Consider the following 16692-nt stretch of genomic DNA (forward strand, 5'->3'; position numbering starts at 1 on the left):
AGCTCGGCAGGGAGCTTGGCAGGGAGCTCGGCAGGGAGCTCGGCAGGGGGACAGTTCGCGTTCTCGTTCGCCCCCATCGCTGCCCCGTTGGCTGCTCCGTTGCTTCGTCGAAGTTTTCGCTGGGGTTCGTCATGACTTTTGAGATTTCGAAGAAGTGAGGATCGTCGGTTTTGATTCGTCAAAAGAAACGCTTTACTCTTGCCCCACGGTGGGCGCCAATTGTTTGTACCGGGGATTATACAGTTTAAACAAATAAAGTTTAGTGGGAAAGAGCGAGCAAGTTCTTTATTAATCGGGGAAAACGTGAGATCTTCACTTAAACAAGTCGAATTAGAGCTTGTTAGTTCACAGACGAACTAGTAAGCTTAAAATGACGAACTGAAAACAAGACGAATTAGACGAAAGATAATAGCAGTTTTCGATGCAAAGTATTGCTCTGTGGGTATTGTCCGCGGGTCAGGATGATGATCCCAATAAATGCTTTCTCCTTTTATAGGAGACTGTTGACTTAGGGGAGTCTAGGGTTCCCTTCATGAATTCCCGAGATTGCCCTTTTGCGGGAATTAATGACTTGCTTCCAATCTCATCGAGCCGAGAATACAACTAATGAGTCTCGTTGGGCCGAGTGACATATTGGGCGTAGCCCATATCCAACAATCAGGATGCATATCCTGGAGATTTCGAGCTTGTTATAGCTTCTGCTATTCGATCTCTTACATGGAGAAATTAAAAGTTTTAATACATAATATAACTTGTCTAAGTCTAAAATCACTTTAATTATAACGTTTATTTCTCTTGTTTAAAATATGTTTTTAACTTGGAATATATAGCGTGGGATAACCCATCCCCATATATCTGTTTTCAATTAAGCTAGGACGAAATATAGCTAAATCGAAGAAGGCCACTAGAGCTTAAACTATGTATGAGTGAAACATGAAAAGTGTATATAAGTACGTATCATCTACTATTCCTTGGGAACCAAAGTACCAAGATGCGTTAGTGTTGACTGCTGAGCTAAACCGAAATTTACTCATCATATATAAATTTCTCACTTTTTAAAAGATTCCATCCTTTTTTGTTAGGGATAATCACGATTCCATCTTCATTAACATCAAGAAATATAGATATGACATTATTCATTCCATTGATTTTACACAATAAAAAGTAAAATTCTAAAAGTTAATCAAAAGAATGTGAAATTTCTCTTATTCTCCCAATCTAACCACAATCAAATTAACATTTGTACTTACAATTTAAAGATTTAAAAAATGAATATTCAATTAAAAAAAATAACAAAGTAAACAAAATAGGGGAGAGAGCGTGGGAGTTTGGTTTACTAACAATAGTAAGTCGTCACTTAATCACTAAATTACGAGGAGATGTGACCGTGAGCATGGTTGTGTGATGTGGGTAAATTCGTCATTGTCGTAGCACTGAGGCGCGACCAGCAAAATGACGTTCTTCTTGGACAGGGCATGGCGAACCGTGGCCGCCGGGGATATTTGTGCAGCTAGAAGGATTGGAAGGAGTGACTTCACCTCTTTGTAAAAACTGTAAATTGCCAAGACGCTCTTTTGGTAAAAGCCTAAAAGCTTCGTTTGTCGGAACGTGTAACACCATTAGTAGAAGAAAGTTTAACGAGAGTATCAATGCAACAGATTTTTGCATATTACTTATGTAGAAGTAAAATGGAATAAATAAATGGATGAATAAAATGGAACTTTTTTCTTGTTTTAATTGTTTTACTCTTGTGAAAAAATAGAAGCTGAATTTATAGTTGTGTACTGATGAGTTTTGTGGTGCGCGATTGTTGTATTATATAGAGGAAATTTTTTGAAATAACAACGATTTTTTTGTCTTTCTTATTTGTTGAATTTTGTTGAATATTATCTTGTCGAGAGATCTTGAATGTTGACTTGTTGTATATAGTGTTTTACGAAAAATGCATATTTCTTCATAGACCCAATTTTTAAATTTGTTTAAACCGATCATAAAAGAAAAACAAAAAGTTAGGCATGGTCAATTTGTTAGTCTGTAAGAGCTTGAGCATAACATCGGTCTACTTTGTTTACAAGAAATATCTATTAAGAACTTGGAGTAAATGTTTTCGAAATAATTTAGTATTTTTTGGTCAACATCTACGGATGAGAAGCTTAGTTGCTTCAAAGTTGTTCAAAGTTTTTTTTTGGGTAAAGGTGGCTTGATGAGTAGTTTCGAGGAAGTGTAGTTTTAGAACTGCTTCCGACTTCGTTGATCTTTTTCTTATCTCAAGCTCCTAAACTTGTTTAGAGAAGAAGAATGTTTGGCAAACAAGATATATGTATATAAATTTTTATTTTTTTTTGGCATCTAATCAATATAGGAGAATTCCATAAATATTGTTAAAATCTATATAAAAAAATGATCTACATTCTATCTAAAATTTCACTAACATGAAGTCCATCCTCATGTTAAATACCCCAGTTTTGTGAATTGAATGGAATTTTAACCATTAAAGCGTTCATCAATATGGATTTAAAATGAATTTAATTATTGTTTTATATCATCCACATCCAAAGCTTTTGGTTTATTTGATATTTTACGAATGTGTAACCTAGGCATAGAGAGGCATACAAATATTTTTATTTTTACTATTCAAAACGACGTGTATATTACAAGTCAGAAGTATAAATCGTTGCCCAAGCACCCTTATTAACACAAAAAAAAAAAAAAAAAAAAAAAAAATTACAAGTCATAAATTATGATAAGGAATCAAATCTTATAAATTATAGCTGAAAAAGGAAAAAGAATATTTGGAGACCGAACAAAAGAAAAAAATGTCAACAAAAAAAACTTAAAAGCGGCGGGTCTCATCGTAATCTCAGCCCAAAACCCTAATGTTATGTTCCCCTATATATATCACAAACCAACTTTAGCCTCTTCTTTAGATCTTAACTCTTCCAAGCTGCGGGTCTCCTCTGTTGGTGACTAAGCACCTTCGCTTGCAGAGAGAAATCACAGTGTGGTCAAAAAGCTTTTTAAGTCTCTTTCCTCTGTGATTCTCTGTGCAAGCTAAAGAGCTTGCTCCCCAATCTTACCTCCCCGATGCTTTAAATTCAAAGCCATGACTATATATGTTTGAGATCTTCTTTAATCTGATGGTTCGTTGAGTTTATGATTTGCTTATACTTTCTTTTTGACTACACTATCTTCATTGGGAGGGTATAATGATAATGTTTTAATGATTTGTTAATAAAAAGATCTGTGAAATATTGAATCTAGTTTTGAATCTGGCTTGATGTATTGAATTGAAAGATTTGATACTGAAATCTTGATTGACCGATTTGATATTCATATATATGGCTTTGGATTTTGTTTACTGGTTTCATGGTTTGGTTGGTAGAGGAATTGAAAACTCAATGAGATGAAATCAAATCGGTAGGTAGAGAGAACACCAGAAGACAACCTTTTCACAAAACTCGGCTTGTGTAATGTTAAGTCCAAGCCCATTTGGTGACAATCGCTGAGCCCATTAAACAATGATGTTTTGTTAATTAAACCCATTTAAAAACTCTTAATTACAATTATATTTAATACAAACTTTTACTGCATGACTTTTCTGTTAATTAATTTCAGATTTTTTTGTTTTTAATAAAATTAAGATTAGAAGTTCGGATATGCATATTAATACGATAATCTCATCAAACATTGTATGATTCTTGCTTTATAGAGTTTACTAAAAAATATTAAACTCATGGAAAACTATTTTTTTGTTTGCATAATTTTTTTTTAACTTATTAAATCAGTATGAATCATACCTCCTAATCTCTACACTACACGAATGCTAATAATTTCCTCAAAGTATCATAAATTTTCTTGAGTAAATTACACAGCACAGGTAATAAAGAGTAAAAAAGCTAATATATGTGAGTAGCAAACCAATCTTGCAAAAAAAAAATATAAAAAATGCTGATAGCAGGTTGAAACCTTAACGGTTGTTTAGGAGAAGAAAATCTTGTTCTGGATCAGGTGATCCAACCAATGTTAGTGCTAATGGCTCCAATTGTTAGCAACAAGACCATACAGTATAAGATTGGAAACATGCAAAGAAAACACACAATATGCATTCTTGAGACAACTCCTAGTATCTCATTTTTCCTATCAGATGTTGTTCATTTCAACTTTACTTAGAAGACAAATGTTGTAAAATTATTTTAAAAGCGACTGAAAATTTATATAATCAGTTATCAATCACACCAATAGTCTGTTTTTTAAAAAAAAATTACATTCAACTTTAAAGTAAAAAAAAGAATCGGTTAATTTATATATTTGATTTTAATTAGTATTTTTAGGATATAAAAGATAAACCTTTGTATTCGGTTCTTTTATTTTTATTTTTATTATTGGTACTGAACCAAATTGTTACTTTTTTATTCTTTTTGGTAATACATATTGTTACATTTATTCGGTTCTACTTCGACCATTGTATGTTTTGTACGACCTTTCTAATTTGTATATAATATGTAGTTCCGTTTGACGTCTTTAGGTTTCAACCATACCAAAAAAGAAATACAAAGAAAATTATTTTTGCGAATAAAAAAATCTTGACGTGATATGTGACAAGCCAATCACAAGTTTTACTATGAAAGCCAACTATATGTGGAAAATAATAAAAACAAAACCTTCTTAGTTCGTAAAAGAAAGTTTCACATTTTTTTTTTGTTTTTTTTGAAGAAGAAATTAAACAATAATGAGTCTTATAATAAAGTCAAAAATAATAGTTATTTTAGAAAATTAGTGATGATGTAAAAACACGTAGGGAAGGGGCTAATGCGATAAACAATAAAGTGTTTGAACTACTGCGAGTAAACTCTGCAACTTCGATCAAGGAAGCTATAAGTAAATCGAGGCCCTTTATTCACAAATGGTAAATAAAAGAGAAATAAAAATACAAAAGAGAGGCCACTAGACTTTTAGACCTTCTCTTTCAGCCGTTGGATATGTCATATCGATGATGAGAGATATCATCTTCTAATTTTGGCAGAATCTTTTGTCTAATTCCACTCTCTCTGTCCTAAAATTTCCCATCTTTTTCACTTCATTCACCAGGTAACTAGATCATTTCAGGTTTTTATAAAGTTTAGATGATGAAAATAAATGATAGTGAACCGAAAAATATTGGAAATGTACGGTGAACCTTTTTCGTTTGGCTAAAGTATTTTTAAAATTGGTGGTGTGACATTTCTTATTAATTAGACGATGTAGAAAGAATCATGCAAATCTTTTTTCAAAATATGTGTTTATAAATTAGAAAAGCGTCGTACATCACTAATTAACCATCTATCTAGCTACATCAAAATATCACAATATGTGTGAATGTGTCAAACAGCCTTAATCCGTCACACTAGATGTGGCATCTGGACATGCAAACAGGTTACACATGTGAATTACTTTGATATAGAACAATGAATTGAGGGACATTTTGTACAAGCTTAATTAAAGAACCATATTATATTTGTGTGGTTGTAACTTCATAAATTTAAGGATCTTGACATAAACGATATGTAATAAGTACAAAAAAGAACAGTAATTTAATTTCAAGTCAGAGAACCTTAAGAAATCCATTGGTTAATTCCGGTATACTTTGAGTCTAGTCATTCTGTATGTGTATGTTATATATTAATTTATCTTTTGATACTCTTCCTGACCGGAATAACTAATCAAGGCACTTTTCCTAGGAGGTCAGATTTATAAAATAGTTCAATTTATATGGTAAAATATATATTTTCACTACAAGAAAATAAGGCGATAACTAACGGAATCACGGACGGTACTAATCCGTCGGTAATTACCGACAAATATCTGATAGAAGATTAGTTTGTCGGTTGTTTGTCAGAAAATTACTGACGGATAACATCCGTCGGTAATCCGTTAGTTTTTCTGACGGATTACCGACGGATATATAATTTTTATTGGTGATTTTTGATCTGTCGGTAATCTGTCAGAAAAAACCGACGGAAAACTGACGCATATAAACTTTTCGTCGGATGTGTCAAAATTTGGTATGTATTTTTTAAATCCGTCGGTAATTCGTCATAAATATCCGACGGATAACTGACGGTTTATATGTGGATAGTGTAAAATCTTCCTAACTTAGCTTCTTAATGCATTTTTTTTATAAGCAATGTATAAAAGATGAGTTTTCAATGCTTAACTACTCTTTTTTTAAACAACATTCTTGAAAAATTTGTGTTTTTATAGAAAAATAGGTTGTTTACTTAAAGTACTTATGGTGTGGTATTACATATTATGGGTAAGTATTTGCCATTTGTCTTTGAAATTTTTTTCTTTCTAATTTAATCATATAGATGTTTATTTTCACAAATAATTTCATGGTTAGTATATAATATATATGATATGCATATTTGTGAGTAAAAATTATGAAATTAAGAGATTTAATCTTAAATCCATCGGTAATCTGTTAGTAATCTGTCAGTAATCCGTCAGAAATAACCGACAGAAAACCGACGAATATAATATTGACAAAATTTTGGTATTTGTCAGTAATCTGTCGGAAATAACCTACGGATATCAAATTTTTTGCCTGCGAGCCAGATACAGAGAAATTTTGAGAAGCGGGAAATGAAATTTTTTAAGACATAACTGACGAGCTATCCGTCAGTTATTCCGTCAGTACCGTCGATATTACCAAAGCACTTCATCTTCTTCTCCCTAGATTGTTTTTATTTTTCCCAAAATCTTTCTCAAATCCTCTCTCTAGCTATGGCTAACCTTCGAAAATTACTTCCTCCAAATCTGGCTAGTCTCTCCTACCACTCTTCCCAACTTCTTATAAGATAAGTTCCATTTTTATTTTTTTTTATAGATTTGCTTAGTTCTCTTAGATTTCTTAGGAATAAGATAGATTTGTTAGGTTTGATACTTTGTTCTATTTGGGTGTTATTGATTTGATGAATTGGTTTGTAAGAGATGTGTGTTAGATTTGTTAGACTTGGGTTTTATTGGATTTGATGATTTGGTTTTGATAGATTGGATTTGATGAATTTGTTTAGTTTTTATAGGGATAGGTATAAGATTTTTATACATTTTATAATTTTTTGATATATTTTGTTTGTTTTTTACAATGGTTTCTAATATTGTTAAGTATTGATTTTATACATTTTATTAATTTTGCTTTTATTTATTTTAGTTAAGTATATAATGTATATTATGAATTTTTAATATTGTTAAGTATATATTGTTATTTTTTGGAACAATTTTTAGTTTTTTTTAAAAAATTTCTTGTTTCTAATATTGTTAAGTACTGATTTTATGCATTTTATTAATTTTGATTTTATTTATTTTCAATTAAGTACATAATGTATATTATGAATTTTTAATATTGTTAAGTATATATTGTTATTTTTTCGAACAATTTTTAGTTTTTTTAACAATTTCTTTTTTTGGGATTTAGAATATATTTTCTAAAACTTTTAAACTTCTGAATTTAATTATTTAAGCATTTAGATAATAAATATTTTTAGTATTTAATTAAAATTGTATAATTATGCTAATTTTTTTTTCTCATTTTTTTTAAATTATATATATAATCCGTCGGTTATTCCGTCGATATAACGAGAAATTTCGGAACCTTTAGCCGTCAGAAATCCGTCAGTAAAACGACAGTCAAAAATTTATCGGTAAAATTTCCGTCAGCAATTCGTCGGTAATACCTCTGTCGGAAATTCCGTCAGTAATTGCCGACGGATTTCTGACAGAATAATTTTTCCGACAATGTAGATCCGACGAACTTAATCCATCAGTTTTTGGTCAGTAATGGGTGTTTCCAACGACTATCTGACAGATATGCCTGTCAGTTCTAAGCTGTTTTTTTGTACTGTTTGTCTTGAGTAAGCAGATTTTGTAGACAAAATAAGATTTAAGAAATATATATATATATATATATATATATGTATATATATTTCAATCGGTGAACTGTTATAACATGTAACAAAAGTTGGAATTCAACGAGAAGAATGAAAAAAAGGAGCGATATGGTTAGATAATTTATCGTGTTTCGACAATTGTGAAATGTGTTCATATTGGGTGGATATATATGTAGCAGTTGGTTGTGTATTAAATGAGACTTTCCTCGTTGGTGAATGTTGCGCTTTGTAAATTGTACGGTTCCTCCAAAGTATTTGCATCGCGTGTGGCCTTTAAACAATCTCACTTGCTAATCCATTTTATCTAAAGAGTTCAAACACAAGATTAATCCATTTTATCTAAAGTGTTGTAACATATAATTCTTATTTCACAAGATTAGTCTATATGTATAATATTCCTACAATGGAATGTTCCAGATATATATTAATCAAACGACTGAAGAAATGAAAATTAAACATCAATACGTACCATAACTAACGATGAAATCAATGTCAAAGTAAGGGGTCACAATTTGAGCAAACACAACACATGTTGAAAGGAATTGGTTCTCATGGTGGTTTATTAACTATATAAAACAAAGGAAAGGGACAATGTATGGAAAGGCAAAATCTAAAGACCTAAGTCTAATAATAATGTGCGTCGTTTTCTTAGATTTGAGAACAAGCAAATGTCAAGATATGGCTCACGAGGAAAGCTTTATAGGAAGGATTAATAATTATAGATGATAAAATTTTCAAAATAAATAAATAGAAAATGGGAGAAAGGAACATCCACTTTTCTATTTTTGGTATAAAGCTTTTGATATAATTTCCTTTTGCTCGCCGAGGTTTTCCATATTTATACTCTCTCCCGTCTCTCACATATTTACCCATCACTCCTTTGGAAATAATAATATAATAAGTTCCTACTTTTAGAGAAAATTATGATTAAGAACAGTGTTTTCTGATGATATCTACTGCTGTGATTCTGTGAAATGTCATATATGTTGCAAATAGTAACTAACACAGAAGTTTGATAATCTGTGATTTCATCAGGTTTTGATCGCGATTTCAAAAACTGATAACTGTATTAGCCATTATTGTGGAATTTATATAAATTTACAGTGCTTGGTTTAGATTACATGGTTACAATAAACTCGAATTTTTTTTACTAGTGTTACGTAAAGTTAAATACACTCATTTCTACTTCTTCCCCCCCCCCCCCCCCCCCCCCATCCCCTTATATTATTTCATTTCACCCTTTTTGAAAATCATGTTTTATGTTGTGATATCTTTTGTAGTGGATTTTCTTTTTCATTTGTGACAAAATTGTTTGAGAATTATATAGGGGGAATGCGAACTGTAGCCGTTAAAACTCTCTATATTAACTTTATCATCCATCTTGCAAATTTGCTATCTTTGGTATTTGCGCACACACACACACACACAACAACTCTATTGCGTTTGTGATTTATAGATGACAGTAATAAAACTACTCCATTAGCATAAAAATAATTAAATTATATCTCAAGACGAACTGGTAGTTGATTTCACGAAACTCAAAGGTGCGATAATATTTAATGAAAGTAACTTCTAAATTAGATGTACTTAATAAACTTGTGTCATCTCCAAAAATCAAATCATGGAGAAGCTCGCTTAACACATGTTTCCCCACCAACATAAATATTGGCGTTTTCTTTTAATTTTCATTTTATAAAATCTACGATGGGGCTTTGATAATGCGTCCAAGAATCAGTCTCTTTCACAGTCTTAACACCAAAGAGCCCCAACCCTATCATCACATACACCTCTCTCTCATCTCTATCTCTCTATCTTTCTATCTTTCTCTCTTTCTCTCTCTCTCTCTTTTCTAAGAGACAGACAGACATAGATCTTAGATTTTTTCCCAGGGGAAAAAGTGAGTTCATCTTTTCAGATCTTACAAACACTTTGCTTTTTAAAACTGATGTGCCACAAATCATTACTAGTACTATATTAATTATCTTCACAATTTGCCAACAAGAAAGAGTTCACATATGGAGAGATCAAACAACATAGAGTTGAGGAACAGCTTCTACGGCCGTGCAAGAACTTCACCATGGAGCTATGGTGATTATGATAATTACCAACAGGATCATGAGTATCTTTTAGGGTTTTCATGGCCACCAAGGTCCTATACTTGCAGCTTCTGCAAGAGGGAATTCAGATCGGCTCAAGCACTTGGGGGCCACATGAATGTTCACAGAAGAGACAGAGCCAGGCTCAGATTACAACAGTCTTCATCATCATCTTCAACACCTTCTCCTCCTTACCCTAACCCTAATTACTCTTACTCTTCCATGGCAACCTCTCCTCCTCCTCCGCATTCTCCTCTAACCCTATTTCCAACCCTTTCTCCTCCGTCCTCACCAGGATATAGGGCAGGTTTGGTCCGTTCCTTGAGCCCCAAGTCAAAACATACACCAGAAAACGCTTGTGAGAATGAGAAATCATCTCTTTTAGTGGAGGCTGAAGAGGCTAAAAGGTTGAGCAAGAAAGATGCTTGCAAGTTCTTGAGGAATGATGAAATCATCAGCTTGGAGCTTGAGATTGGTCTGATCAACGAATCAGAGCAAGATCTGGATCTAGAACTCCGTTTGGGTTTTGCTAATTAGATGGTTAAGCTGTAGAACATGATCCATAAAGGATTTGAAGTTCTCAATTCTAGAAGATATGCTGCTTCTCTAAGGTTAATTAGTTTCATCTATATGAATTTCTGTAAGCTTGCTAATTAGTACAACGTCATGGTTAATCATAATACTATAGTATAAGCTATAAAAGCTTGGGGCGTTAGATGTTATATAATATATGTATGTGCTTAATTACTACCGTTTTATATATATATGACGAATGGATAAATACAGTTTTGTCTACTAATCGATTATTCTCGTCTTAAAATTTCTACATATTTTAGACCTTCCGTTTCATGTAAACTGATGTGTTAGACTTAAATTTGTTTTACCATTTTTAATAAAATTTATGATGAAAAAAGACTAATTTTGTTTTTCTTGTTTTTTATCTGAGATAGATGATGTTTTATTGATTATTTTTTTTTGCAAATTTATTGTCTATTTCTTGGTGAAGCCCTATATGACCATAATTGCACAATGTTTAATAATAACAACATAATTAGATGGATAAATTACATTTTTTTAATTTCTTGTTAATATGTCTGAAAAAAAAACTGATCCAAAGCATCAAACTTTATAAAAGAAATGATTATTCCTTTAGTCGAAAACATGCATGGTTGATTTTTCGGAGGGGGCTCGTAAAACTTTCTTTTTATCTACAAGTTCAGTTCATATCTTTCATAGCTAATACGGTACCTAGTGGGACGTGTAGGTCGGATCGAGTTAAAATCAAACCAGCTAGCTACTTCAGGTTGAATTTCTACACAAAGGCATGCATATAAATGAAAATAGTACCTTGGAACGATTCATATTTTTCAAAGCTTTAAATTCGAACTTCAAAGATATTGTTCTGACCTACTTTTTTTTAGGTAATAATTACCCGAGGCGACTTATTAAGATTCAAAATAGACAGTTTCGTGGAACATATGAAATATAAATTTTCATTTGGTTAGTAAGTTCCTAGTGTAATTAGCGTTTCAATCTTCTTCTTTTTTTTTCCCTTTCTATGTAGACACCTATTTTAATTTAATAGAATATCACTTAAAACAAAACAAAAAACAGTAGAAATCTTCACATTTTTCGTTAATGGATTATGAGCTTTTGCAACTATGTCTGTATTAGATTTAGCTTTTACAATTTTCTATTCACGCTAAGATTGATTTAAGCATTTCTGTTAAAAAGAAATATCAACTCAAAGTCACAAACCCAAAACATAAAATTATTTCTTATGTCTGCTTTAGTGTTTACATTCGAATTTGTTAATGATTTTTAAAACCCTAATAGAATGTAGTCAGTTTTATTCAAAAAGTGGTGATTTTTATCAAACATAAATTTAAACGTCGAAATATATAAAATCGGTCAAGGCTTCTATTGTTTGTGAATACGAAAGGACGGGATATTAATTATAGTTTCTTCAAACTCCAAGTCCGAACGACGATGAACAAAAGTTTTCTCGACGTTCAGAGCAACTTTTGTTAGATTTTGACTTTTGTATGGTTACTAATATCTTTCAGATCTAAATTGGTTTGAATAGAAAACTGCGTTTGCGTGTGATCATGACTAATTGTACAAAAACATATACTGAGTGAATCATTGCACTGAGGGTAACAAATCATTATTTAAAAACAAGTCCCAAAGCATATTTCAGTTTCATGAGTGCAAAAACTGTAAACATGTCATAATTACTCGATCGCTTATTATTTCATTAGATCTTTTTCTATTTATTATTTTCTTTTTGGTTTGAAAAGGTCAACACGTACGGCATTTATATAAGTCATACAAAACTATAGAAGGATCAAACATGATATTAAAATATTTTGAAATAACACAGATACGCAACACGTACATGTGTGCGTATGTGACCATAGTTGGATTTGGACAAGAGGGTATATATGCTGGAAGTTTGGTATTCCCCAAAACCTGAGGGTTTGCATGTTCCCGACAATGTCTGGGTTTTGAATGGCATGATGAGCTTTCCTTTTATAGTAAGTTATGTTTTCGTCAGTTCTAAGCGTTACACATAACTAAACAGTACTAACTCCTCCACCAAATTTACTTTTCTTGAAAAGCATTAAATTTTTTTTTTTTCTCAACACCTTTTTCACATACTCAAACATGCATCGCCCACTTCAAATGTCGACGCACCGTTAGAGAACTTAATATGATTTATTCTTAATATAATTGGAGTCATCTCTTTTTTCTTATACACATCTTCGAACAAAAATTTAACAAATATTCAAATTTGAGTTTTCTAGCCATTGCTAAAATCGCAAACCATTAGCACGACTTAAATCGAAAATTTTCTTAATTTTCTAATCCCCTACAAAGAAAAAACAGTTAAGCAATTTCAAGAGCTACAAAGTTGACATTATAGCTTCAGTTGTATGAAAATCGTTTGAAAACGCATATTAGAGATATAAATTTTGAGAAATTTATAAACAGATACTAATGATGAAATTGATGACTTTCAAATGGGGGAAAAAAAAACTGTATCTCTAAAGCTATTCGCAAGACTCCGCATCGTGAATTATTTTAGCCTCTTTAAAAACCACATTAGCCACTACATATACTAATATATATATACTCCATCTCTACGGACTGGACTGTTTCTGATAAAGCTCTATAGTCCGTACACAATGTCAAGTGATGTCAAGATCTCTTCACATAATGTATGCATGTGTGCATGTCAGTATTAAATTCATGAATAATAATCAAATGTTTATACCATAGTGTGACATTGTACATACAAGTAGGTATATAAATGAGCAGATGCAAAAGAAGAGCCCAAAAAGGGCACTTAGGGCTGCAACGTGATGAGGCATCACATTGAATGACTTTGATAATGATGACGTCATGAGAAAATGAAAACACATAGAAAATTGTAAAGACAAATAGGCAAAGGAGAAGCTCATCTTTGTTGTTATTTTTGTGAAAGTGGAGATAGACATGGGCACATAATGGTAATAATAATAAAAGTGATACTTTCATAGGGTATTAAGTAACAAGTTGATGAACAAATTAAGTACCAAGTTAGGCAAATATCACAGTCTATTTGGTCATCAAGCACTCTTTATTAATTAGTTAGCCGATCATGTATATCAGTACATGTGAATTGCTTTCCGGGTTTTATAAAAATTAATCATATCATCAATGTGTATGTATATATATCTATATATATAAAGTTACATTTTCCTCTCTTCTTGTGCAGCCACCTCAGCAAAATCCAAATTCATCTTAGAGCATGCCACATCATCTAACTCTTTCTTAATGCAACAATTAACAGCTAGAAATTAACCAAGCGACATCTTGCAAAAAAAAAAAAAAAAAAAATCCGCTAAGCATATGAAACGTTAGCCTCAAAACCCATTGTCTCCCCACATGGCCATGATCTCCGTTTCAAGCTTCTCTCATCTCCTGTGGCTTCCTGGTTTCTCAATTTAAATCCCACCAGATAATTACGACTTCACTAATCTCACCTTTAGTTATAACTCCTACGTGCAATTTTTCTACGCTGGAAGACCACATGTAAGAAGATATGGCCTTTCTTCTTCTTGATTCCTCTTCAGTTTATGGGGTTTTTAAATTCACGTCCTGTTTTCTCATGTTTACTGTTTTGTTGTCTCTCTAGCTCATGGAGAAGCGTTGGGTTGGAGGTTGATCAACAATCTTAATTCATGTTTTCTAGATTTCAGTGTCTCTCTTAGGTGTCGGAGAAGTTTTGGTTTTTGGATGATATGATGATGTTCAAACTCACACACTCAGACCATTGTCGATGATAGCTAGCTCTTTGACGCCGAATTCTCAAGCACACAAGAGTTCGTGGTAAGATCTTTTTTTTTAAATTAGGGATCTTTCTTGCTATTGCATAAATCTAAGTCATACACCATAATTCTCACTGACTTCGTCTAATTGCATGAGAATAAGTATAAAGATAAAAACAAAAGTGTCGTCATATATTTTCTATAATGATATATAGAACTTTCTCACTAGCACTAAAGCTCAAAGCCCTCAAGCCTCAACTGAAAGCAAGGTTCAAAGACTTAGTTTACCAATACGGGACAAACAATTTCAACGAGAGTTTATTGGTTCAATCAGCCACGCTTGCTTATTTTAATCAGTTTAGGTGATTTATCATGATACTATTATTTGTCTGCTTTTATTTTCTGAAACGGTTAACGTTTCATTTTTCTTCTAAAACTGTTCCACGTTAAAGGTTATCAATCAACTAGTAGTTGAGACTTGAGAGACGTCTTTACTCTAGATGCACACAGAAGATGACAATAGCCATTACGTAATTAGCTTTGGTTTCATGGTTCGTTTCGTCTGAACTCTGAATATATATATATATATATATATATGTTTAAAAGAGCACACTTTATTTTTATTTTTGAAACTTAATACAAGCTAAAAACATAGCAGTTCCAAAGTCTTTCTCGCGAAAAAAAGTTTAGTTAGACCATTTCCTTATGCATGTAACATATGCTGCTTCAGGGGATAACAAGATTTCAAAGCCTTTAATCAACTACAAGAGACTTTGTTGTCAATGGGTTAATACATACTCAGAAAACGCACATGAAACGTGAAGGTAATAACAGATTTGCAGGTTTACATTAGTTTTATTTGGTTAGATTAAGAAGAAAGCAAGTAAAAACATCTTATATTAAAAGTTAGTTCTCTGGTAATGCAGGCACAATTTCTGCATTCTTAAGTTGTCAATAAAGTAAAATAAAGAACAGAGAATACTCTATAGCCAGGAGATTATCTATAAAAATACATGAATTATACTCTATGGCCAAGAATCTGAAAGATTAACATGAAAGCGATAAAGCAAATACATCATGCCAACCATACAATCGTACCGACACAACACAAATTTATCATATTTTAACTATAAAAATCTAAATAATTCTTATCAACATAATTAATAAATATATGTAAATAACAACTTCTTAACTAAAGAAAACAAATATAAATGAAGTTCCATACCAGTTCCTTAGTGTTGTAAACATGGTAATGTTCTAATATTTTTATCTTACAAAGTTAACAAATGCACTTCATATTGTAGGCAAAAAAAATATTAGTATATTGAAAATATGGTTTGTATTACAAAAATAAACATGAAAAAATCAATATTTTCATTCTGTTGGATATTATCCATAGACATAATTATAAGATATGGTTTACAATTTTTATTTCTAAAACCTGATGAAAAATATTCTAAAAACAATGAAATTGCACCCCAAAAAATATTTAATTATAAAATAAAAGAATGTGATGCCAAAAGTATTGAAAATATAATTAGTTTGCATTAGAAGCAGCAATAAATTTGGAAAGGAAATAAAGATTGTAGAAAACTACTTACACAAAAATAAATGATAGCAAACAATAGTCATATAATTATTCTGTTGGGTTTAAATTGTTTAATAGATAAATTAATTTGGTTGAAATAAAAAACAAAAAGGAGGCCATAATTATGTCCCATATAAATTAATATGTTAATTATGTCCCATATAAATTAATATGTTAATTATATGGTGTAATTGTATCATATATATATATAATATCCATTCCACCCCTTAAAATATATTTCATTTAAAAAAAAATAACCCAAATCCCGCGCATAGCGCGGAGTATTTGAATATCTATATATATAAAGTGCAATTTCCTAACTCATGATGCTGCCACCTCAACATATCCCTCTTTTTAGTAAGTCCATATTTTCGAAATAAGCCCATATTTTTGACATTACCTACTAAGCAGTTATTATTTATTTCTATCACATTTCTGTAAAACCCAATTCATTTTCCCAATTTTGCGACAATATCCACTAAGCCATGTTTTTTTGGCCCGCGGAATAAAACCTCTTTCCACGATACTCCACAGCGCCGTCGTCTGTTGTGGACCTGAAGCGTCCCTGCCCTTCTCATTATTTCATCTCGGTTCACCTAATGGTTATCTTTGAAATAAATGTTCTCCACTCCTCCACACCCTTTCGCTGTCTTCTCTCTCTTCCATCTCCATTGTAACATTTTTCTCTATTAATGTAATTCATCCCATTCAATGCTCGATCTTTCAATTCAAGACCCACTACTCTATCTTTACTTGGTGTAAGTCCTATA

General features: G+C 31.8%; 1 protein-coding gene and 1 pseudogene across 2 annotated transcripts; one reads left to right on the top strand and one right to left on the bottom strand.

The window, feature by feature from the left end:
• Positions 1–1189: 1189 nt before the first annotated feature.
• Positions 1190–1731, bottom strand: LOC109130982 (uncharacterized). The gene has a single exon (XM_019241244.2). The coding sequence runs from the start codon at positions 1666–1668 to the stop codon at positions 1420–1422; it is 249 nt and encodes an 82-aa protein (XP_019096789.1). The 5' UTR covers positions 1669–1731; the 3' UTR covers positions 1190–1419.
• A 7974-nt stretch (positions 1732–9705) lies between these two features.
• LOC104766216 (transcriptional regulator SUPERMAN pseudogene) lies at positions 9706–10817 on the top strand (annotated as a pseudogene). The gene has a single exon (XR_015591672.1). The product of XR_015591672.1 is annotated as a transcriptional regulator SUPERMAN pseudogene (transcript).
• The last annotated feature ends 5875 nt before the right edge of the window (positions 10818–16692 follow it).

The sequence above is a fragment of the Camelina sativa genome, chromosome 19 (assembly GCF_030686135.1).
Source record: "Camelina sativa cultivar CO46 ecotype springtype chromosome 19, ASM3068613v1".
Lineage (NCBI taxonomy): Eukaryota > Viridiplantae > Streptophyta > Magnoliopsida > Brassicales > Brassicaceae > Camelina > Camelina sativa.

What these genes read in the sequence shown, in the direction of transcription:
- LOC109130982 (XM_019241244.2), bottom strand. Translation starts at nt 1,668, where the DNA reads ATGCAAAAATCTGTTGCATTGATACTCTCGTTAAACTTTCTTCTACTA.